General features: G+C 38.6%; 1 protein-coding gene across 5 annotated transcripts in view; it reads left to right on the forward strand.

Moving 5' to 3' along the window:
• The window catches only part of CEP350 (centrosomal protein 350), a 70,299-nt gene that overhangs the window by 24,838 nt on the left and 20,171 nt on the right, over window positions 1–25,290 (forward strand). For 2 of the 5 annotated variants that reach the window (XM_030454933.1, XM_030454934.1), the window contains exons 11-30: window positions 346–467; window positions 1,502–2,571; window positions 3,924–4,077; window positions 5,269–5,429; window positions 6,363–6,552; window positions 6,749–6,969; window positions 7,082–7,245; window positions 7,898–8,008; window positions 8,254–8,385; window positions 9,691–9,827; window positions 10,191–10,310; window positions 11,962–12,128; window positions 12,657–12,853; window positions 13,358–13,542; window positions 13,897–13,984; window positions 14,372–14,515; window positions 15,350–15,507; window positions 18,977–19,099; window positions 22,690–22,889; window positions 24,485–24,696. In XM_030454933.1, coding sequence (XP_030310793.1) covers window positions 346–467; window positions 1,502–2,571; window positions 3,924–4,077; window positions 5,269–5,429; window positions 6,363–6,552; window positions 6,749–6,969; window positions 7,082–7,245; window positions 7,898–8,008; window positions 8,254–8,385; window positions 9,691–9,827; window positions 10,191–10,310; window positions 11,962–12,128; window positions 12,657–12,853; window positions 13,358–13,542; window positions 13,897–13,984; window positions 14,372–14,515; window positions 15,350–15,507; window positions 18,977–19,099; window positions 22,690–22,889; window positions 24,485–24,696 — 4,056 coding nt within the window. Of the gene's footprint in view, window positions 1–345; window positions 468–1,501; window positions 2,572–3,923; window positions 4,078–5,268; window positions 5,430–6,362; window positions 6,553–6,748; window positions 6,970–7,081; window positions 7,246–7,897; window positions 8,009–8,253; window positions 8,386–9,690; window positions 9,864–10,190; window positions 10,311–11,961; window positions 12,129–12,656; window positions 12,854–13,357; window positions 13,543–13,896; window positions 13,985–14,371; window positions 14,516–15,349; window positions 15,508–18,976; window positions 19,100–22,689; window positions 22,890–24,484; window positions 24,697–25,290 lie in introns of all 5 variants that reach the window. The other 3 variants (XM_030454931.1, XM_030454936.1, XM_030454935.1) reach the window with 3 other exon arrangements.

Raw genomic sequence — 25,290 nt, forward strand, 5'->3', positions numbered from 1 at the left:
TTTTTGGCACAGCAAGACCTGCTAGAAATGTGAATGGAAATAATTTTCTGTTATAAATAGAACTATAATTCTGGGTGTTATCTAACAGCAGCTGTGAAGGTTGGCTCTTACAAAAATGTAAACATCAGTCAAACTGTGAAGAGCTTCATTTGAGATTGCTTTAGGCTGTTGGGCATACTTGATCATCAGTGAGTTAAATGTTGTGGTTTTAAGTCTTTGTGTGGTAGGAAAGATGTCATACTACACTGAGAAATGTAAGCCTTTTCAGTTCTAATGAGACACCTGCGGGCTCTAAACACCTGCGGGCTTTTGAAAATGCATTTTTCTGGTTGTCTTCATTTCTAGCCCAAACCTGGTTATCAGCCATCTGGGGAATCTGACAAAGAAAATAAGGCTCAAGAGCGTCCTCCTAGTGCATCGTCAAGTAGTGACATGTCTCTCTCGGAACCGCAGCAGCCACTACTGAGGTGAGCCTCTGTGGACCTATTGAGAGAGTGGAAAATATGCTTGTTTTTATCTCTGAGAAGTGAAAATAGACTAAACTCTTCAGTGCACGTTCTAGTGAGATTAGTTGTCTTTATGGCAACTACAGCATTTCCTCGAAATAAAGAGGAAGCAGGTGCAGAAAAGCATTTGAAAATTTTGGCTCTTTTTTAAGTGAGTGTGTAGATAAAGTGAACTGTGATTGCTGCTGATTTTTGCTGACATTAAGGGGGTGTGCATTTCATATTGGGAGTCTATATTTCCTCTGTCATTGCCCTCAGGCAAGAGAAGCTCATACTAACGCATCCGTTGATTTTTCTTATCTGATTTGTTCCGTGTTTCTATTTCATCTACTGTCTTGCATTCAGCCATTTAGTTACTGTCTCTCAAGTACCAAACTCCTCTGCTTCTGCTTTGAACTAGCCTTTCCCTGCTGCTTTCTTTATTTGTAATTATTCAGTGTATTATGGAAGTTTTCTGGCATTCATAGTACATGCAAGTGATATTATCAAAGGAAGGTCTCTACAGAGGTCCTGTCAAGAAAATGAAAGCTATCTGGAAATAAACATGAACATACATGTGTATTTCCAGTGCTCCTTTTCTCCGAGTGTTCTTCATGCCTACCCTAAGTGAACCAAGGTCTGGGTTCAGCTAGAGGGGGAGGGCTGGGAGTAAGAAATGGAAAAAGAAAATAAAAATATTAGTTTCCTACCTTTTGAAGTCAGGAGACTTTTGGGAAAGACTTAGTTTACTGCTGAATATTAAAACACTTAGCTTGTTGTAACTTTAAAGCACACAGTACACTATAAGCAGCATTTACAATTTGGAAGGTACTGTTAGGTGCTGGGTCTTTAAAAATAACATTCTATAATTCTTCATTTTGCCATTCACTGCACCTCTGATTCCACTAAAAAAAGTATTTCCTCCCAAAAAATACCTTTCAGTGCCACTGATACTTTAATCTGAAACAGCAGTGCTTGTATAATTCATCAGCTTAAGTGTTGACTTTTCATTTCAGGAGCGATTTGATGGAGCCTCCATGGGTGCAGCCAGACAGGTTGAGCCCAAGAGTCCAACTTTCTCAGCCACAAGCTCTCATGGGCTCAAGTGGAGGCCTTTGCTCCCAACACTGGAGACTGGAGCAGACAGACCTTTTGTCAAAGGAGTGTGATGTGATGATGGCAGGCAGGAGGAGCCATGCTGCATCTGTGCATGCTGCATCACTGACTGTGATGCCTCATCCACACCTGAATTCACCCAGTGCCCAGCAAAATCTCTCAGTGAAACCTACTGCTAACCAATATAAGAGCAAATTAGATCGCATTGAAGCTTTGAAAGCTACAGCTGCTTCCCTTTCTAGCAGGATTGAAAGTGAAGCCAAAAAGCTGGCTGGGGCTGGTATGAATTATGGTACCATGTGGAGCTCAGACTGTGAATTTATGCAAGGAAACCGGGATGATGGGCAGTGGGCAAAGGTTGTGAGTCCTCCTGTGAGAGAGGAAAATGAAGATGCTTTTTCCACCAGAATTCAAAAAATGTTTGGTACCTGCATGTCTCATACAGCCTTTGATGACAGCCTTCCTGGGGTAGGCAACCTTAGTGAATTTAAAAAGCTTCCTGAGACAATCAGGCCTCATACTGCTGCAGTCAGCGTTGGGATGAGGTCCCCCTCTGCTAAGAGGCACGAGGGGATACGAGGACATTTATCTAAGAGGCAGATGGACTCCCCGGGACGTGAAAATCATGCTTATGCTTCCAACAGGGCTGTAATTCCTCAGGAGTTCATCACTGACTCTGTCAGCAAAGGACCTCTCCTGAGTGATGGAGGCCTCCCAGAGGAGAAAGGAGGCCAGCACAAGCAGTTGCCACGGAAAATGCTGGAGACATTAAAAGAGAGGGATTTCTGTGTTCAGGAGAGAAATGCTTTTGAGCCCATAAAGGAGTTTCAGAAAGAAGCTGACAAGTGTTTGCCACTTTTCAGTCAGACAAGTGGCTCACCTGGCAAGGGGCTATGGGAGGAACTGGTGAAGGGAAGTCCCCACAGTGTCATTAACATCTTTGCGAAAAGTTACCAGCTTCATGGAAAAGGTAAAAATGGAAAAATTTCTTGAAGCTCTTGTGAATTACTGTTTCCCCAGACTTATTACTCCTTACACTTTATACTTCACAGGTAAGGAATGTGCTTTTAGAGGTCTCAAACATGAATCTTTGTAGGGCTCTCTCAATTTGCTTTTATATGATGGGTTTTTTTGTTTGGGTTTTTTGTTTGGGTTTTTTTGGTTTTATGTTTGTTTTTTTGTTTTTCTCCTTACAGAAGCAATAGAAGGTATGGGAAACAATCTAAGGCTCCATGATTTTGGGCTGGATTAAGTTTCTTTTTGTATTAGATTGCTCTGCATTTTGAGATCAGTAACTAATTCATATGCTGTATTACATGTATGAAGGATACCAGCAGTTACAGAATGTGAATGTAGAGTTTACAGACATTGTATCCAAAATTGCGCATGAAATCTGTATTGCCCAGAGTGCATTTGGACGTCATTCTCTCCAGAAGGAGACACCCTCTAGCTTGGAATGTGCACCCTCCTCCTATATATGCATTCCACATAGTGTGTAATAACACTTCACTCCTGTTTCAGTTACAGCAGAAAGATGAAATGCATGCTTTATGCAGCACTTCATGGCATAAACAGCAGTGCTTCCATAAGTACTGAGTTTTGGCTACACAAATGTAGTACAGCTTTACTAGATTATTAGAAACATGTACCTACTGTGGATGAACAGTGTGGACTTTCCTTTTCTATCTCTGCTCATATGGGTTACTCAGTAATGTTTCAAGCAGTGCAAACTCTGGTAACAATATTGGATTTTGAGGAAGTTTTGTTACAGCAGTGTAGGGAAAGTCTGTTGCTTAAATGAGCTCAAGTGTTCAGCAAGCTAAGGGCTTGCTTCACAAGTATCTCATGCAGGATGCTTCATTTGATTTTCATTTTTTGTACAAATTTACTCTTCGTTTTATGAGTACTGTTTCTCTTGCTTGAGTTCCTCATTTTGAGGAGCAATTTTTTCTGAGAAGTTGATTTATATGTTGTGGTTTTTCTTGTTTCTTTTTTCCTTCATTTTATTTCTCTTGAGGCTGATAGGATTTCAATTTTCTGCAGATGGCTCTGATTTCAAGCACTGTGGTCTTCAACAATGTTTTAGCTGGAGTGTGTTAATGGAGTGTTCAATTATTTGCAAAAAGAGGAAGACTGTGCTTGTTATGTGTATTAAACTGCCTTGGGATGGCTCTACTGTCATGTGCTTGGTGTTGCTGTGTTTTAAAGGAAGTCTTTGTAACTTGTGCTTTGGAACATTTTATTCCTGCAGCTTTATTTTCTGTTTGATGCATGTTTAGTTGGTATATTTTTTGTTCTCTCCTTCCTTTACCCATGCTTTAGTGTTTGATGAGAGGTCTACTGGAAGATCTACCCTTCTGTACCCTTTATTGCCTGCTACGAGCCCTCCAGAGAGTGTGGTTTCTTATGAAGATGATTTTGCCTCATCCCAGGAAAGCAGCACTTTAACAGACAAAAAGATTTCATGTGACCTCAGGTAACTGTGTTATACTGCTTGTGAAAATCAAAATGCAGAATTTAGCAGGAAATAGTTAATGCAAAATTTGTTTCATAACATGCTGGGTATCTTTTCTGTTTGCTGCATTGTAATACTAGTCAAAGTGATTTCCTTAGGATCTTAAAATTAATAAATCAGACAGCATATTTAAGACATAAAGATTAGAGTCAAGTATTCCTGTTCTCTAATTATGTTGTTGTTTAGTCAGGCAGATAGCTTTAGGTAGGGTTCTTACCCTTTGTAGTCAGGTGAAAATTAGTTCTTCAGTTTGTGTGGCTGCTGTAATGCTTTAATGGCTAGCCTTTGTAATTTAGGAAAAAGAAAATTTATTTGAGAGTGTTAAATACTTTCAGTACTTCAAAATTTTGTAAAAAGCCTGTAATTGCCTTCAGTAAGGGTTTGATAATTCTTAGTAATGAATACATAAATTGTTAGAACTTTTTAAACCTTTTGTACAGATTAAAATTTGAAGGCTCTAAACCTTAGACTCTCTACATTACTACAGAATTCATGTGGCTTCCTGAATTTCCTAAGACCTCTTTTGTTATGGCTTATATTTACATCTTTTGGGCACCCTGGGGAAGACCACAAGTTCTGTGTTTATATTGTTAGCATTTTACCTCAGAAAAAAGAACAGCAAAGGGCACTTTACACAGTGGAAATGTTTGCTGCAAAAAATGTTTTCCTTCTGATTAAACTTATTGATAGGTCTTCTGTTAGTATTTTTCAGTATATGATGAATTACCCCCTTATTTACAAAACTTTTGTAATCCTTTATTGAAACTCACTCATATTTCTGTCAGTTTATTGATGATACCTGTGTGCCCAGAGATTATCTAAAATGCAGTCATATTTGGAGTCATTCTTAGGTTTTTCAAGTCTGTAGTCAAACAGCTCTGAAGAGTTATCATTGGAAAGGATGGTTCTTATGCATCTTTTACTGTTTCATATTATCAGAAGCATGTTTCAATATATTCAATATCATGTCAAAATTACTACTGTCTTAGCTGACATAGTTTTTAATCTCAAAATCTAAGCATTTCAAGATGGACTAATTAGTGCAGTTTTAATTATGTCTCTGTAATTTAACATGTGGTGGACTTCTTGTGCACAGTGTAATGTGGGAGTTGGAAGTACTTGGTTAATCACTGTCCATGTGCTCCTTTTTAGTGTTGCTGCCAGCAGTAATTCAAGCATTCAGGAAGAAGTTCCAAGTATCAAGTCTCCCCATGAACCTCAATCTGTAGAGCATTCTCAGCATTCACCTGGACTGCGATCTGCAGCATCTTCTCACTCATCTGTGTCCTCTAAAAAGAGAGGGAAAAAGGAACGTAAGTGCAGCACTTGACTATAGGATTTGTGTGTTTTTTTTAAGGAGGTTTTAAGGTTGCCTTGTTATAAAAATAGTCTTCCTATGCATCTAGAAACTGTAATCTAATACTGATAGGAGAATTTATTTGTTTCTCCAGTGATTGCTTCTTAAATTCTTCTTGACTCTGATTATTCTCTGACTTTGAAATGCAGTAATCTGAAATTAAATAGGCAAGAGCTTAATAATAGTATTGAAAATTTTTCCTATCCTAAAGCAGTCTTTGAACAAATTATTTAATTTTTAATAACGTCAAGAAACTATACTCAGATTCTGTACTGGGGAAATGCCAAGTGGCTGCTGAGAAGTCTGAGTTATTGCCACATTTATGAAGGTGACAAGCTTGCCTGTATGCTTCATGTTTGGATCGGAGACAGTTTTCATTAAGTGCACAAATTAATAAATACACTTCTTCTTTGTACATTATAAAAACATGAAGGAACTTGGTACTTGTTACACTCTTAGGACATAAGTAATGGATGACATAAGGAGAAGCTGTTGTTCAATTCAATAAAAGGATGAGAAAAATAATATTGGGCATACCAAATTCTCTCCCAATTTTTTCAAAATTCTTTTGCTTACCCAAAGAAAGATAGTCTTTATTCTAATTATCAGTATTGAAGAGTCATATGCTTATTTTCTTTGAACTGATAGTGTGCTGAAATGGAAGATGAGTGATAGTTTTGTTGGCAGTGGACACAATATGCAGAAGAAAACTAACCTCCTCAAGGAAGCGGCCAGATTTTCATTTCTTGACTGTTGGATTTACAGTCTTTTATACTCAAAGGCATCTTTTTGTGGGGAAAAAAGTTCCCAGTTATTTGGAGTGGTGTCCTGATGGCTAAAATACTCAGAATACCAAACCTAAACTCTCTGCAATGTTGTTTCTTCTTAGGGTCGGACTCCTTCAGTGGAAGTTCTCACCACTTCCCTGTGGAAGAAGATAAAAAGCTATCTGAAATAGAGTGGGGATCCCAACAGACAAAGAAGTCCTTATCAAGCAGCAGAGTTTATAGTAAAGATCATGAGCAGAACACAGATATGGACAGCACATTAGAAAACCTGTCCGGGCATTCCCCATTGAGGTAATGTGATCCATAGAAGACTGTATGCAAATATAACCAAGTTTGGAAGTGTTAGGGCATGTTAATAAAGAACGGCTATGTCTTTGGAAATGCAAAGGGAAATTAACAGAAATGTTCAAATATCAGTAAGATAGACATGCAGAAAATTTTTCCCTGGGCTTAGGAGAATATCGACCACTTTTCTTTTCACTGTCAGTTTCTCAGACAAGGGAAGATCCCAGAAGACATCAACTTCTTCCCCATCTCCCAGTTCCCCAAAAATGTTGCAGTTTGATTCTATGGGCAATACAGCAGAAAGAGTCAAGTCACCTGCAAGCTTTTCTGGAAGTACATCACCAGGGATGGAGTCTAACGTAGTCTACCCTGACTTAAGTTTGGGACCTAGCAGGTCTGTAGCAGGAGCATCCTTAACAAGTGGTGAGTTTTTTTTGTTAAAACTATAATAATCCCAGACTAGTTGAGGTTTTTTTCTTTATTTTTTGATGGGGGGCACTAAAGTCAGGGTGACTATATAAATCGTATCCTGCAGAACGTATGCTCTCCTGCCCTGCCAGTCTTCAGCGTCAGTTATCAGCAGAATTGAGCTACCTCAGTGTTATTGAGGAGACCGTGCGACAGCTTTCAGACATAGAACGAGTGAGAGGCATATCACTTGCCCATCTGGAGAGTGTTTCTTTGGCTCGGATTCTAAAGGTAATGGAAAAATACTTCATCGTCTTAACTTTCCTTTTTTTATATATATATTTTGCAAGAAAATTAGTCAAATTAGGGCAGATTATACTTTTGTTAGCAATGCAGAGAGATAATAATGGACATGATGGACCATCTCTGATGAGATCCATATCTTAGGATTTCTGTTATCCATCTTATTTTAAGTTGACACTAAGGCACTGGGGACTCTAGAATATGTGTCATTCATACACCATTAACTGGAATCACAGCTTTGGTTGTCTACTTCAGTAGATAAAAACTTGATTATTTACTGGATTTGATGTTGAATCCCAATGTCATGCAGTGTAGTTGTTCAGGCTGGATCATTTGTCTTATTACATGAAAACGATACTTTTGGTTGAAGTTTCCTTATGTTGACAGAATTGCTTTTCTAGTTTATTGAACCAACTGTTCTCCTAAATCCTCTTTCTTTCTATGCTAGAGTAGAAGAGTATGGGCAATGTGCACTGTCTACTTAGAAAGGGGAGGGGGTCATTTGGTGGGTTGAAAATTTTACTCAAGAGGTACCACCAGTAGAGTAGGTCTAGATCTTTCAGAAGTAGTTGCTGCCAGTGGCTAAGGAAAAATGTTCTTTACATTTAACTTATGTGATTCAAACTCTCCTGACGTGCAGTCACAGCAGCACCACCATGAACGCAACTTGGCCCTTTTGAAAATCAAGGCTGAGCAAGAAGCTTTAGAAAGTCAGAGACAACTGGACGAGGCAAGGCAGAAGGCAGCTCAGGTAATGCTGTCCTTGAAAAAATGTGGCATCTGTAAGAGGCAAAATGCTGTAAGTAAATCTGTGCCTACAAGTATTCTTAATTTGAGGCTGTAAACATATGGACGTGGTGAAGAGGTTTATTATAGCTGAAAAGTGGCTCTTAGGGGCTAGTTGAAAATTTTTTTCGTCCAGATTTTGGGAAATATAACTGTAGTTATTGTATCAGAAAATTCTGAAGAGCTGAAGTGGCTGTGTTTTTTACAAAGGTCCATGCAGAGTCCTTGCAGCGTCTGACCCAGTCACGGCAGGAGGCTTTAAAAGAAATGCCACGGAAGGCTGCAGCCAAACAGGTGGAAAGTGTACTTCTCACTACAGATGCAGCTCACCAGATCCATGAGGTAAGGTTCTCAGTGAAAGGAAGACTGTTCTAATTTCAGTATTACTTTGAATACAAAAAAATGTACAACAACTCTAGGTTGTTCTCTGTTCAGTGCAGCTTCATCACCTTCATAATGTAACAAATGATAGGACTTAAAAGGAGTTTTTCTGGCATCTGTACTTAGAAGTCAGTCAGCAATCTTGCATCCTTATTCTAGAGAATTCTTATGATCTCCAGTTAATGAACTGTTAACAAGCTTGTTGTTCAGCAGAGATGGATAGCAGTGAACACAATACTTTTAATTTTAAAGAGTTGTACTCCATCAGGGATTGATCTTGTGTCTGTTTTATGTGCAAAATAACTTAGTAAAGCAAAATTGCAATTTTTTTTACTTTTAAAGGTAGGAGACCAACAAACAAAGGAGGGGGGAGGATCTTCAGCAGAGGTCTTAAGTTGGTACTGAACTTGAAATTTTCCTCTTTTGAGTCTTTTCATTCTTCTTGTGGCATAAAGAATATTTATTATTATTTTCAGTTTTATATATCAGTTGCTTCACATGTAGGGCAGAAACACAGTAACCGTAAGATGCTTTTGCTTCTTCATAGTTTAGCAATTGTAATGGCTGTGGATGGGTTGGAGTGTCTAAGCCTTATGGGTGTGAACATAACTGTTTCTTCACAGCTGCTGGACACGTGCAGCACTGGTGCTCAGCATGGCTGTATTTATGACGGGTAATTGGACTGCAGAATGATACTGATGTACTTGTTCTGGACTTCACCAAATATGTGAAGCTTAAATAATTTTTGAATAGACAAAAATGGGTTAGGTTAAGGGAGCAGAAAAACTCACGCATCTGAGTGGTTGTTGCAGGCAGTGAAGTCTTGGATGAAAACAAAAAAACATTTGCATTTTATAGAGCCAATTAAACTGTATGTAAGGAACAGCTTCTATGTGGTGCAGGGTTTTGATCTCTTGCCTCACTTCAAGTTTGAAGTCAGAGAATAAGAGGTGCTAATGAAGAGGCTGATGGTAGTGACCTGGTCAGTGATGCTGGGCTAGCAGAGTTGCTTTTCCATCCATATTCATAAGTGACTTCTGATGCTCAGTTGAACAGCCATTTACTTTAACTGGAATGCAGCAATGGAAATGATGGTCGCCAACGTGCTTTGAATATTTTTGGATGTAAAGCATAATTTCTTATGTACATCTTACACATTTGTTCAATAAATCAGTAAACTGCCTGCAAGAATGACTATTTTCACTGCATAAAAAAATCTTGATGCTGATAAGCACAGTGTAACCCTTTGTTTTTTATTGTGTTCAGATGACAGAATTAGCACGAGCACAGGTCTCGGATACGGTCAGTGCTACAGCTGCTCCAGTCACCCCCCTGTTTGACCACCAGCAACGGCATCATTCAGAGTTCATGAAACAACTGAGAGCCCGAAGTGATACAAACAGGTTTTGCATAATGTTTGACATCTTAGGAAGGGGGAAGTAAGATTTGTTAGGTTTTGCTTCACCTATTTTTGAAGAAAATTCTAAGTTGTCATAATGAGTGAGCATCTAAGAAGAATTTAGATTCTACCTTTAGTAGTGTACACCACGGGTGACATTAAATGGTTCTGTGAAGCTCTATATAAAGGAGAAGAAAACCATGCTCTAAATTTTTTGTGGGGTAATTTAACTTAAAGGTTACCTTTAAGTAACCTTTTCAGAAATTTTAACTGTTACTGCTTCTAGTAAACTGATGAAAGCTTGTGAAAACTATTACTCTTTGGTTTATGACAATGCAGATTTACCCAAAGCACTTGCCTTTCTTAGGAAATGTGAGTCTGCCACCATATCACAAGGTAAAGAGGAGCCAGGTGGCTCAAACCAGACATACTCAACAAGATTTGATAGTTTTTCAGAGTCCTCAAGATCAAAGGTTTATGGTCAGAGGTAAGACGAGTTTAGATTACACAGTTTAGATTAGTCTTTTTACTATCAATAAGAACTAAAGCATAAAGCAATATCAAGATACTGCCTTCGTTATATACTTTAAAAAGAGGGAAAGTCCATTTTAAGCGTTCAATGAGTAAGCCTGCCCTACATTCCAGAGCTTGCAGATTTAAGTGCCTACCACAGTTTGCTTTGTCTTTAATTAAAAATCCTCCTACACTGCTCCACAGTACAATAGTATGCTGTGTGTTAATATCTTCACTTTTTAATTTGCTGAATTTATTCCAATTGGATGCTTTTATCTTTCCTAACTTCAAAACAATGGGTTTCTGCTTTCTCATTCATCTGAATTAGCAAGTCTAGTAAGCAGGTAAAGGGAAATGGTTATTCCCCTCTGTTTGGCTTCTGTGAGACTGTCTGGAATACAGTGTCCAGTTGGGTACTCCTCAGTAAAGGGAAGACATTGACATACTGGCACAAGTCTAGTGGTGAACCACCCAGAAGGTTAGGAGGCTGTAGTATGTGATGTAGAAGAGAGGCTGAAGAACTGAACTAACTTAAGTGAGAGAAGAGTCTACCTTCTGTATCCTAAGGGTGAGTTGTTAGGGAATATGAGACCAGAGTTTCTTGGAGGTGCACGGTGAGGTGACAAAAGGCAACGGTGACCTTCCAGAAAGGGGAAAAATCACTGGAAAAAAAGATAGTTCCCTGTGAAAAGAGTGGTCAAACACTGAATTAGGGGTGCAGGGAGATTGTGGGATCCTTTGTACTTGCAGGTGTTCAGAACTTGGCTGAGGCTTTCACTTTGGTTTGATGAAGTGCCCTCAGAAATTCTTGCGCTGAAATGATTCTGCTTTCTGTCCTGTGGCCTAATTGCATACTTCTATTGCTTCACCTCTGTTCTCTAAAAGTTAGGCTAAGTCTCTGAGTCTTTTTTCCTAAGTATGTGCTTTTTGTGCCCTTTCTTGCTCGGTGTCTCTTTGAAATGGACTAGAACATAGACATACGTTCTGAAAATGCACTGCAGGGACCTGTAGAGCTGCCTACTCTGTGAAGTGTGTTACTTTCTGTTCTCTTCTCCATGTATCTAGCTGTTTCGTTAGGATTTTTGCTTTGCCTTTCTACTGGCTCAAGATTTTACATGAAGTGTCTGCTTCACTTGTGTTTAATACTGTATCCCTCTTGTGTTTAATACTGAATTGTAACTTTTTGTTTTATGGTCACTTACTTGACCTAGTTAGCTTTCATAAGGTCTCACATCTTGTCTCTGATTTCGACCAACTGGAATGATTTTGTCCTCTGTAGTTCCAGTTTAAAGCAGTATCTTTCTCATCCTTTTAAAAAATTTGTATCTTTGAGATCTTTGCAATGGTTTATCATCAGTGCTCACTGCTAGGTAGAGGGTGTGCATGCCTATGAACAACCTACATTCTGAAGAATAATAAAAATAACAAGTTCTACTATCAGTCTGCAGCTTGAAGAGGCTTGAAGTTTTAAAGTAGCCAAACTGCTTTTTTAAAAACAGAACAAAACTCTCTGTATGTGGATTATTGCTGGGATGTGAATCAGGGTGTGTACAGTAGTAATGTAATATAAATATTATGAAACATGCAAAATAGTTTTTAAACAAAATTATCTCTTGATAACACAGCAGTATGAGCAGCCGCCAAGAGAGTCCTTCAGTCCCATCTTCTAAGGAGAAAGAGAAAAAGCTTTCCCATCATGAAAAGAAATCTGGCAGTATTGAAGATCAGGCTCACACTGCTGTGGATGATTCCTTGCCAAGTGATAGTATTTTATCTCTGCCAGATGAAAAAGGTTAGCTGGGTTGTATGTGTGTGATGAATCTTAAAGGTGGTGGCAGGGGAAGGAGGTGAATCTGAGTTAGTTCCTGAAATAAATAGAGTGTACATGAAGAAAGCAGAACCCCAGCTGAACTGGTAGCCTCTTAAGAGGTAACAGCTCATGACACCGAGAGATGGGAATCTTTGAAATTCTGCACATCACAGTGGGGGAGTCTGTGGACCTTTATACTTTCTGCTGTCCTAGCTGTACCCGGATATTCCCTTGCTGATTATGCAGGCGGAATACCAAATGTTTCAGCAGCCCCATAAATGTGTTTATACCTGTGTACCGAATTCTGTTATGTCTTTTAAAGCTAGATAACAGTGTTCTATGATGTTCTCTAACTCAAGGTCGCTCTTTTCTAAATGCCTGTTTTTCTGCATGAGAGCAGTTATCTCCTTGTCTTTCCTGCCCCCTTAACTTTACTGAGACGAGACAGAGTAAAACTGCTTTTGTTGTACATATCAGAACATGAAGCTATTTCCCCGATTTCTCTCTCAGATTCAGCATCTGCTGCAACAGAGTATTCCTTGAAATTTGATGAGTCAATGACAGAGGATGAGATTGAGGAAAAGTCTTTTAGGTCCTTGCTGCCCTCCGAGAGTCATCGCAGAAATAACTTGGAGAAGAAACGGGGTAATCATGATGATTCTGATGAGGAAGTCTCCCCAGAAAAAACAGCTCTGTCATCTATCAAGGTAGGTCAGGCAACCGTAGTTAAGGTAAATTAATTGAATTTGAAATGTTTAAGCTGGTGAGCTTCAAGTGAGCCATTCTTGAATGGTTAGTGGTCTTGAATTAGTTGTGTTTGCAAACTTTAGGGTTCTTTTCCTCCTGTGTCTCTGAGTGGCTTAAAACGTAGATTTGTTGTACTCTATGTCACTGTTGTAGAAGTTCTGTGACTTGACTTGAGAAGCAGGCCATTCAGGCCTCTACCTTTTCTCTTGTGGCTTTGGAGAAGAGTAATGACTTCCTGAGGTAGGCTGTGAAAGCCCAGTGGTGAAAAGCCCAAGAGGGTACCTCCCAAAACTGTCATGCAGCTCAGGGTGTGACCAGATCAGATAAAGATGGTCTGCACAAGCCTCAGAGAAAAAGGCTTCCCGTCTTGTGCGTTTATCTATGTATACACACACACATTTGGTAACTGAAAAAGGAATCTGTGGAATCTCTGTGTATCATGCCATATTTTTCTTGCCTTCTAGAAGGCGAGCATGCCATTCTCAGGGGGGCAAGACAGTTTCTCTAAATTTACCATGGAGATGGTAAGGCAGTACATGAAAGAGGAGGAGATGCGAGCAGCACATCAGTCCTCGTTGCTTCGACTGCGGGAGAAGGCTCTGAAGGAGAAGACCAAGGCTGAATTAGCTTGGCTGGAGCACCAGAAAAAGTAAGGCTGCTCTGATTACATATTGTTGTTGACTGACTTTTTTCTTGTACTTGAATCTTTTGTGAAGTACCTAGTGATATGAACAATAGTGACCAGATTTAATCAATAGTGCTTTTCCACAGTCAATCTCTGTATGAGAGTACCAGACATTTTCTTCCAATTTCTTGTTGTTGTGGGTTTGATGAGGGATTGTAAGGTAGTGACCTAACTGTCCTTCATTTTTCCTTTGTCAAATGGGGAACAGGCTCTACAGGAGGCTAGGAAAAGTAAATTAATTTTTTTTAACTTTAAAGAGTGAAAGGCTTGTTGTTCACTTTTTTCTTATTAAATAATTTTTTTCCAATCTATTTGCAGACATTTGCGAGACAAGGGAGAAGATGATAAGATGCCTCCTATTCGAAAGAGGCAGCGTGGTCTGCTCCTGAGATTACAGCAGGAAAAGGTAACTGATGCCCTATAGGAAAATCCTGTTGAAATCCCTGTGTAGCTATTAAATGTTTCAGACAGTGTAAAAGCTAAGTATTGAGAAAACCTCCACACCATGCTTTTGGATTGGAAGCTACCACTTTTTTTTATCAGTAAGTTACATTTGCATTTTGGTAGCATTTAACACATTTTTTTAAGTGTCCCTCTGTATCAGTCATCTCACTGATTGAGACTTAGAGGTATTAATTGGTCTTCTGTTTTTTTGCTGCTTAAGTTCAGGATAGTTACTTCATCATGTAATTGCAGTAGCTTTCAGCCCATAGCAAGGACACTGTGGCAGCTTTAGTGTGTTCTTGGAAGCTGCTTGTCACAGTTCTTATGCTTAATCTTTTATACCTAACAGGCAGAGATTAAGCGTCTTCAAGAAGCTAACAAGGCTGCTCGGAAGGAGAGACAGCTGATCCTTAAACAGCAGGCAGAAATAGAACGGATCCGTCAGACTACAATGAAACTGCAGGAAAAACTAAAGTCTGCAGGAGAAAATAAGGTAGTAAGTGTTCAGTACAGAAGTGGGAGTCTTCCCTCTGGTTGTGCAGCTACTATTTGACTTCGATGTTTGTAGGAATGGAAAGCTGCTAGATTGAACCTATTGCTTGGAAGCTTTGTCTGCCTCAAACAGTCTCATCCACTTTTATCTCTGCAATTTGGAGCACTGTTTCAGGAAATGCATTTGGTGAAGTTATAAATCTTTTGCTTTTATTAGGCAATAGATGGTGTTTGTTAATTCTCAAGCTTGACTAATGACTTGGGGAATATCTGTTTTTTGGTGCTTGGATCTCTCAGGCTCTGATTTTGTTTGATTACTTGTCAGACCTCCAAGTGCTAAACGTTGGCACTAAACTCAAAACGTGCTGCTTCATGCGTGTGTTAGTGTCATTCCATTAGGTTTCTTGCATCTGCTATACAAGATGGGATTTTGGTAACGGTATGCCTCCTTAAAAAATTTTGAGGAGACACAGATTTAACAGCAGCAGTATAGAAAAGGATGGCTTTCCTGTTTGGGTAACTAAGATTCTGGTGGGATGGTGTTTTGGGGTTGTTTTTTGTTTTGTGGTTTGGTTTGGCTTTTTTGTTCTACATCCAGTTAGGGGGGAACTGAAATTATGGAGAAAAAAGGATGGACTAAACACTGTGTCAAATAAAAATTGTTGGAAATTGAAGTTAAATCTGCTGGTGGCCAGACTTCTCTGAAGTATTATTTGATGTAATCTGGGGAGAAGTAAGCTAAATTAATACAAATTTTAACAAGATTGTAAAAGAACTTTTCTAACTTTTAATGTTGCTTCTTTTTTTTTTTTTAAAAAAAACCATTTAACTGCAGGAACTTAACAACAAGGATGATGTCAAACAGAGCAATGGTTCTAGTCCACTTCCAACTGATGCAGAAACACGCAGCCCTTCCTCAATGTCAGTTTCCAGCAGTGAGACTAGTAGCATTATGCAGAAGCTTAAGAAGATGCGCAGCAGAATGGATGAAAAGTAACCATTTTTTTTTTCATATACAGAAGTTTACAATTTTAATAGAATGAGTTTGTTTGTGTAGTGTCTGCACTAAAAATGGCCATCAGACAAATTTGAGGTATTGATATCACATTCAGTTTGATCTGAGTTGCCTGAAAAGTAACTAAATGGAAACATTAAGAGAATTAATGGAAGCATTAATAGAATCAGATTAATCTTTGATTATAATATTTTAAAGACTACAATTCTTGCATGAATACTAAGAATCAAACGTTGTTAACTGGCAGACTGGTCATGGTTTTATTGTAGAAGTATTCTTTGTCCCTGATAGATTTGGTAAAAGCATGTCAGTTCATGAGATTTTGATGTTTGTACATACAGGGAACTTGGACATGCTCCAGCTTGATCGTACATCTTGTCAGAATTCCCCTTCGAATGAGAGACCTGAAGTCAATATGGTCCCTGTATTTTAAATCTCCCCTTTTATTTTAAATAGAGAAAAATACAGGGGGTGAGACTCTGGAATTACAGTACCAATTTTTATTGTGAATTGAAGCATAAGTTATAAATAACAATAGTCTTACACAAAACCTGGTAACCAAACTTTAAATTGGGTCCCAGAAGTCATTGAGTTTGTCAAGTGCATGATTTCTGCCTTATTATCCAGCCACTCAAATTTCAATTCTGATTGCAATAAAATCAGCTAGGAATTATTTCTGTAAGTATTTTCTTAATTAATGGGAGTACTACATGTGTGCAGTTTGTAAGACCTTCCTTTTCCTCCTATGTAGTCCACAAGTTGGAAAAAATGAAAATGGTTCTCAGTCTTGAGAAGAAATAATTAAGTATAAGTGCAGTTCGTGAGTCTGAAAACTAAGACTGAATTTGTTGGTTTTATCCAATAATATGTTTTGGTTAAAAAAATTTTCTCATCTTTTCAGCATAGGAATTACTTTGTCTGCACTAAATATCCCAACTGCTTTACCAGCATGTGCTCATTAGTTTGAAACTTAAAATACTTACTTGAGGGTAATCCATTAAAAGTCTAGCCTCTGTTTTTACCACAAAAACAACCTTCACTTAAACAGTTTTTATTGAACCAAGGTACATCCTTATATTTTGGTCCATGTAGGTGATCTTTGGAATGTTTTTTAATTTTGAGACTCTTTAACACATCTGGATAAAACATGAAAAAGCAAGCACTGCTGCTTGTAACGGCAAGCTATGATTCCTTAGCAACCTGTTTCTATGGTAATAGTTAGGATTTGGTGTAAGTAAGGAAAAACACAAACCTGTGTTCTAGTTGCATAGTCTTCATGTTCTAGCCTCATTTGATTACTATTCAGACTTTTCTGAAAGAATCTGGTAAACTGAACAGCCAAAACGACAAATTGTTTTAGATTTGGAAGCATCTGTTATGTTTCCAAAACAAAACTCTTGGCATTCCAAGTCATGTGAAAACCTCCCTATCGTTAGAGCAGCAAACTCTCTCAAAATATATTTTGAGGTGGATAAATACCTCAAGATGGGGACTTGAAAAGTATGTGCTCTGTAGGCCATGTGGACTTTTACGGATTTGAGAAAACAAGATTTTTCTTCTGATTCTTTTTTGTGTTAATAAGAGGGTATTGGTTTTGGGTTTTTTCACCTCAAGTTCAACATACAAAATTTCAATTGGTGATACAAAAGTTACAGCTTATGAATTTTCAGATATAGTAGTGATACAGTATTGATATTGTAAGAGATGACAAATATGCATTTGTATTCAAGACTTTCCTTACTGCTTTTACCGGATAGTGTTTTTCATTTCTAAGCAGCAGTTTTGATTGCAGAAAGAATTGCATGTTAGTAAGGAATTGTTCATACTGTTACAATGAGTATTAGGAGGTCTAAAGTATGTTCTATTCTTAGAGATACTTTAACCATCAGTGTAAAATATTTCTCACTTGGAGAATACTTTTCAAAAGATGAATAGCAGGTTTTAAGCTTAAATAGTTGCTCTAAGGCAGAACAAGTGGAAATTGTTTGATGTATGTAGTCATGTATTTTTGGTTTTGTCTTGGATTGCTATGTATGTTCAAAGGAAGCAGTATTTTGTGTAAATGTAAATGATGCTCTAGAACTCGACCTTCCTAATTGCATAGCTTTTACACACTTTTTGCAGGTATTTTTGATAGTGATAGCAGTGCTTATTGATTGGAAAACAGTGCTGATTTGGTATCTTTTTCCCCACGTCCTACTTCTAAAATGCATAAGAATAATATTAACATAATAGAGCAGGACATTTGGTTAGGAGTGGATACGAAGCTGATGTGTCAATGGAACTGGTCAGATTGTGAGATATGGCAAGAGCAAAGATGAGTGATGGAGTGTGAAGGAACTGGAGGAAGGAACTGGGAAATGAAGCTGTGCTGGAGGCAGAAATCCTTTGACTTCTTTACTCATAAGTCAGCTTTGATATTTCTCTTCTGCTAAAAGGGAAATTAAAGAATGTTTCTGTTTTCATTTTAATCCATGAGTCAGTGTAGCCTGCATGTGAACAGGAGCATGCTCTGTCAAAGAGAACCACTTCCCTCTTGCTTTCCTTGCACATGCAACCTTAATGATAATCTGCATAGTAGAAGAACTGATTAAATGGTCATTTTCTTTTGCTTTTCCTTGAGATGCATCTTAGCTTGCACTGTATATGATAGAGCTATATGGAGCATGGTGTTTTTTCCTTTAAATATGAGAACTCATTAGGAGTTAGCTTCAAATGGTAATTCAGTAGGAAATAAAGTTCATGGAGTTTGTTTTTTAAAAACAACAGGCATTGTCTTTCTGCAGTTAGTACTTCAAATAGAAGAGGTGATATGTAAATATTCTGAGACGAATTCTGCGTTTGTTGCGGGAAAAAAAAAGTCATCTAGAAGTTGAATTGCAGATGTATCTCAAACTTTTCCTGGAATTGCTCATGCTTTTAAAATACATTATGTAATATCTTTTTTGTTGTTGTTCTTTCACTGGTGCTCACCTTTGGAGAAGTGATTTTACTGAGGTTTCGCCAGGTGAATGAAAACATGTTTGATGTTTCAAACTAATGAAGTTGTACATACTGCAAAACCAGCATGCCACCTAATGCTAACACTACACTTCATCAACAGTTAGAATGACAGGAACTGCAAAATGATCAGGTTGAGAAATGTTAACTGTTGCATGTGTAAGACTGTATCCAAGCAATGAAACTCCTTCCAAAATCTGAAGAAAAATAATATAGCAGTATGAAAGTACCTTGCCTTTGATTAGCATAAAGAAGTGTTACAAGTGTGTGTGTTCTGTCACATTCTGCAGAACAGCATATAGTTTTTCTACTTAAGATGTTGGGTAATAACTATACAATGTTAAAATGCAATAAATATTAAAGTTCTTTGCTGGATGCTATCCTTTTCTCATTCTTCCTTCCTTTTTTTGCTATCTTAGTATTAAACTCTTCCTCCTTATTTTGTAGACACTGCTCTCCTGTTCACTACTTCTTCTCTGTCTTTACGTCTCACCACTGGGCCTCTCTCAGTGTCTGTTTTCCCAACCTCCACCCCAAATTCCAGCTGTATATCTACAACCAATTGGTCAGGTAACTGTATCTTTCTCAAGTGACAGACTCTTTGATAGAGCATGCTCTGTTCAGACCTAGAAAGTCAAAAGGTTCTTTATCAGTAAACGTTTTTTATACTTCCCTCACTGTTTCCAGTTCTTTATTGATGATGTAAACAGTGGGAGTGGTGGGTGCACATTCAGCAGGTTGGCAAATGACACCAAGATGTATGGGAAGGGATGCCATCCAGGGACCCCTTGACAGGCTTGAGGTGTGTACAGGTGTGTGCCTCTTGAAGGTCAGCAGTGCCAAGTGCAAGGTCCTGCACCTGGATCAGGGCAGTCCCCAGTACCTGTAGACTGAGAGATGGATGGATTGAGAGCAGCTCTGCAGAGAACGACTCAGAGGTGCTGGTGGCCAAAAAAATTGGATGTGGGCTGGCAATGTGCACTTGCAGCCCAGAAAGCCAACCATATCCTGGGCTGCATAAAAGGCAGTGTGGCCACCAAGTCTAGGGAGGTGCTCCCCCTCTCATCTGCTCTCATTAGACCCCATCTGGAGTACTGTGCCCAGCTCTGGGGTCTCCAGAATGAAATAGCCTTGGACCTGTTCTATACCTGAACAGGTACAGAGGAGGCCACAGAAATTATCAGAGGGCTGTAAGCACCTCTCCTCTGAGAAAAGGCTGAGAGAGTTGGGGTTGTTCAACCTAGAGATGAGAAGGGTCTGGTGAGACCTTATTGTGGTCCTCAATATACAAAGTGGGCTTTTAAGAAAAATGCAGGAAGACATTTTACCAAGACCTGTAGTGATAGGACAAGGGGCAAGAGGATAGATATAGATTAAATATTAGGAAGAAATTCTTCACTATGAGGGTTGTGAGCCCCTGGCCCAAGTTACCCAGAGAAGCTGTGGGTGCCCCATCCCTGGCAGTGCTCAAAGCCAGGTTAAATGAAGGTTGGAACAACTTGGGCTGGTCCCTGCCCATGTCACGGGCAGGGGACCATGTCATGTCCCATGTCATGGGAAGTGTCCCTGCCCATGTCACGGTGGTTGGAACTATATTTATGGTATCTAAGGTCCCTTCCAACCCAAACCAGTCTGTGATGCTAATTTCTTATTGCTGATGTGTTCTGAGCAGAAGCCAGGCAGTTCACTTTACTCCCACTCTCTGGTTACTACTTCAGAGTGACTGCTGAAACTGTCTAGTTTGGGCTTGAAGTCACTATACCTTGTATATAAATGTACAAGAACAGGTTAGAGCCACAGGATAATATTTGGAATGCATGGATGTGGTTAGTGCCAAAGAAATAGTTAGACTTTGAAGTCATACAAGTATATTCTGAGTGCTGCTTCTTCCTCTTTGCTCCTGTAGATTTCCAGCTTCATAGATGCCAGGTGTGCTTCTGCATTTTTTTTTTTCTGTGAAGGTTTCCCTGCTTTTGAGGATAAATGTGTACCCTTGGTGTTGCAACTGGAACCCTCTGGACTGCAGTAAATATTAAGGCAGTGAATACGCTACCTTGTGGCTCTGACCTTTTAAATCTTAGGGTTGTAAAAGGTTTTGCATCTTTAGCCATGATGCTTTAATCTTCCTCTTCCTGTACCTCAAATATTGAAACCTTCTTTCTCTCCCATCACTTATTTTGACTTATGTTTCTTATTAAGTAGTCTTTGTGTGGTTATTAGTTTCATGGTCATTTGGTTAATTCATTTGACATCTGTTTTTAAGGAGTCCTGTTCTTTTGATTCCATTTATTTTGGCCTTTCTCTTGCATTTAACTTCAACTAGACTTGCTTCCCTCAACTTTGAAAATCCAAATTCTGATAAAATCAGACAGTGGGTGAAGGAAGAAGAAAAAGTTCCCTTTTGCATTGAGATCATTGTAATCATGACATCCATAACAAGTTCCAAATACATGAACAAATTGATTAATTGACCTGGTGTATATTTGAAAGTATGAGATGATAAGTGTACTAGTGCTGTCAAAATACAGAACATAAGCATGACTGTCAGAGTCATGTTTGTAATGCAATTGCTCTTGGCAGACAATTATATTGATTGATGATTTGCCTAATCTACTCAGATGATGTTTGATGCTTGTCTATATAAAGTGATAAAGTAATGCATAGAATAATGGAATCTGTTAGCTTGAAGGTGGCAAGTGGCAAGAGACTCTGAGGTGCTATCTTTCACTTGCTTTTGCAAACAAAGATTGTGGGCAGGTCTTACTGGCTTCTGAAACTTTTCTCGTTGTATCATAACTTATATAACTTATCTGAATCTGCCCCAGATGAGAACGTACCTGAATCTTACCCTTTCTTATCAACTGCCATCTCACTTTTCCAGGGAATAGAATGCTCTGACCAAATAAGAAATCTCCCACAGCAGGCAAGACCTGCAGTTTAGCCACTTGGTCATTCTCGTCTCTAGAAATAAAAGGATGCTTTGAAACATGAGGGATTAAAAAGCACAAATGAAATTAGCTGCTTTGCAGCTTAAATAATTTGATGCTAAGTGTTTGGGATACCTTGAAAATTAGAAATTATAAGGCATTTGCAAAGCAAAATGCCACGAGTCTTTGAGGACTGCCTTTTTAGGCACCACACCTTCTGTACCAATGACAAACCCTCCCTCTATCTGGAAACCATGGATTTTCTACAGGGTGATTCTGTGACGTGTTAAAAATGTCATTGTAGGAGATGAATGAATTGATACACACTCTCTTCTGGACTTAACATGTCAGAGGAAGTGTGTGCAATTGATGTTGAACTTGGTTCCACTTACTGTCTTAGAGGTTAAATGCTACCGTCTGGGTTACTTCAGTGTTTTGAAATAAGACCCAGAAGTACTGTCATTCAGGAGCTGGCAAAAAGAAACAGTGTATGCACACAAACCTCTTCATACCCACCAAGTTCTATAAGGATTTCCTGTTTTCTGAGGTTTTGTGGATTGTCTAAGAAATATTTTTCAGAGAGAAAATATCTGCTAATTTTCAGCATGAGCTTTACTCTGTTCTTAATCTGGCAGGCAGATAGAGTAGTAGCTGGGAAAAAAAAACAGTCCTGCGTCCTTATTCTCTTGATGCTGTCAGCTCACAAGTAACACGCCAAGTGTAACCATCCATACAAGTGACCCTGAAAGGAAGAAGGATAAAAGCTTCAGAAATTCAGGAGAACTGTTAATACAGAATCACCCTCTTATAATTATGTATTTGGAAAGGTTTGGGGGGGGGCAACTGGGGTTTACAATTTTTCTGATTAGCAAAAAGGTTCATTTTTCAAACAGTCATTGCTTTGAGGGTTCCAGTTTAATACCACAGGTACTTTTCATGTCCTAAAGTTGGGAACTTATGCTGTTCACTTTAGTGAATGGTTAGTAGCACTTTTACTGTTGAAAATCGTTGAACTTTAAGCAGCACATTTACATTATGTTGTAGACTTACTGCAGAGAAAAAACACTTGTCTACTTGCATTTTTTTTCAGCAGCACATCAGAAATCTAGGAGATATCAGTTAGTGTGGGTATTATCCTGGAAAACAATTTGGACAGTTGTAATTCTGGGAAGTGTGGCAACAGAGCATCTGGGTATGGGTTGTTTTCCCATTGTCTTCTGCTCTGTCTGTCAGGTTCCTAACTAAGAGAGAACAGAAGCTGATGCAGCGTCGTCAACATGCTGAAGAACTGCTGGAGTGGAAACGCCGCCTGGATGCAGAGGAGGCAGAGATACAGCAGATAGAAAAGCAGGCTCTAGCTGCCTGGGACAAAGAGCTGCTAAAAACCAAAATAGCCAAGAAAGAGCTGGGGGATCAGAGAACTGAGCCCAAAGGTAATAGGAGGTGAAGTGATGCGGATGGCAAGGATAAAGCAAATTTTGACACAGTGATTACTTAGGTTTGCACTTTCTTCCTTTTTGACATTTTGGTGGTGATTGTTTTTTTCCTGGACACTCTTAGAATCTCAATTTCTGCACTCTTTTCTACCTTCTGTTGCCCTGTTTTTAGCTCTATTTTACACCTTAGTTAAATGTGTATTCCTCCTATGCAAATGAACAGTGCAGCATAGGCCCATCAGATACTTCTACATACAATTTAAACTATATTTCTGTCTTTCAAAACAAAAATAGTGCACGATCTTTTGCTGATCATCTGAGCTTACTGTATTAAAACCATTTTCCCCTGTAGTGTTCAAAGTGTCTGTCCTGTTAGCCTTGTTACTGTTGGTGTGGATGACTCATCAGAGGCTGCTTTCCCTTGTCTGTGTTTTAAAAAAATTGAAAGCATTTTTTTCTTCCCTCTATTGTTAATGCAATATAACTGTTTGAAATCTGCAACCATGCTAAATTGTGCTAGGATCTAACTAGTATAAATGATGTTATTGGAAGGAAAAATAAGTTCCCAGATGTTGGGAGCTACAGCTATGCTATTCTGTCTTAAGTGCCTCATATTTTCCGCCTAAAGCACAAGGAATTAAATTGCACTATGAGAAAATAATCAAACTTCCAGGATTGTTACAGAAACAATCATTTTTAATTTCCCCCCCCCCTCCATTTTGCTGAAAGCAGGCAGTACATTATGCCCTGTTACACTCTTTACTGAACTGAAAACTGAATGTTGACTTACTGAAAACAGTCATGTGGATTTTAGGCATAGGTAAGACATACATATAGGTAAGATGTTTTAAAGATGATGCGTGTGAGTCAGTAAGTTCCAATGAACAAAATTTAAGCATGAATGCTGGATTCTTAGCAACACATGAGAAAATACATTTGCTTTCTATTAATTGCACCAGTAAGCATGGGAGCATAGCCCTGCTACAGAAAGAATTCCTCTCCCCAGCCTTTGCTCAAATATTGAATAGTTCTCCATGGCTGCATCAGTAATGCTATGACTCCTACAGAATTCAGTAAACAGGAATATTGAAAACCCAACTTATTATTTTACTTGTTGCCAGTTGAGAGACTAATGATGAAATCATAACATTAAAATGTTTTCTGCAGCTACTGTAAAGGAAGCAATCAATTCTAAATTCAAGATCTGACTTGCAGATTATATGCTATTCCATGACTTCTTCAGACTAATAGTAATTCTTGCTGAGGTATGGTCAACTAGAAGGACAGGTTTCCCTAATAATCTTTTTGGAACATCTTGCCTGGGAAATGTTAGAATGTTCTGCAAACCTCTTTATTTTAGCTATTCAGTGATCACTGAGAATATTTGTCAGTCTTAAATCATAGTTATCTGGTAGACATGCTGCTTCTTCCTAAATATTTCACCGTCTGTGTCTAGGTGAGTGAAATAACACTTATCAATTTGACATGTATTAGTCAAATTAGGCTTTATATATACTTTTATATATATATACTTTTATAAGTCAGTGCAAGTTCTGAAGTGCTTTGTTTTTTATCTCATTACTGAATCTCAGAAACAGTTACTGAAGAAGCATCTCCAGTGCCTTCTTGCTCTCAGCTGAACAATGAAACCTCTATCCCAGAAGACCTTGACAGTGTAGCTGCTGAATCTGTCCCATTAGAGGCTATGAGCCATGGACAACCAGAAAACCCAGATCAGAGTACAGTTAATGAAGAAATGGTTAATTCTGAAGAGATCAAGTCCTCTGCGTCACTTGGCAAACTCGTAAGTGAGCTTTTTATGCCTTATGTTTTCTTACACTTGTAAAAGACTATCAAAGAAGTAGTTGGTAGAGCCATCCCAGTTGTCAAAGCAGAGACTAAACTATTCTCTTGTTTGCAATAAAATTTTACATTACTGTGATTAAGCACTGTGATCAGATACATTCTTTGAAGTCTTGAGGAAAAACTGCATCAGCACAGGCTTTAGATATTTTTAAACTTGTGAGCAGCCTTGCAAAATGTTTTACGTATGTCGTGTAGGTATGCAGCATTAGGTGGTGGAACACTGACCCAGTTTACCAGTGTGAATTAGCTGTAGGCTAGCTTATTACTACTGTGTACATTCTTTGAGGCCATGGAAACTCTGCTCTGGTTTTTTGCTTTGCTTTATTTGCAAGTATTGTATCCCAAAGTATAGCTATGGGATGAAGAAGTAACGCTGTAACTGCTTGCACAGTCCTTCAGGTTTCAGATTGTCTGCTTGTTAGCTAATTCTGAATTATCATTTTACAACTGTTACCAAATTATCAATTATGTAGAAATAAATTTCATCCTGTTAGCATTGCCCTGCACTCAGTAAGGCAGAAAATGAAGTGTC

This window comes from Calypte anna, chromosome 8, assembly GCF_003957555.1.
Source record: "Calypte anna isolate BGI_N300 chromosome 8, bCalAnn1_v1.p, whole genome shotgun sequence".
In the NCBI taxonomy this organism is placed as follows: domain Eukaryota; kingdom Metazoa; phylum Chordata; class Aves; order Apodiformes; family Trochilidae; genus Calypte; species Calypte anna.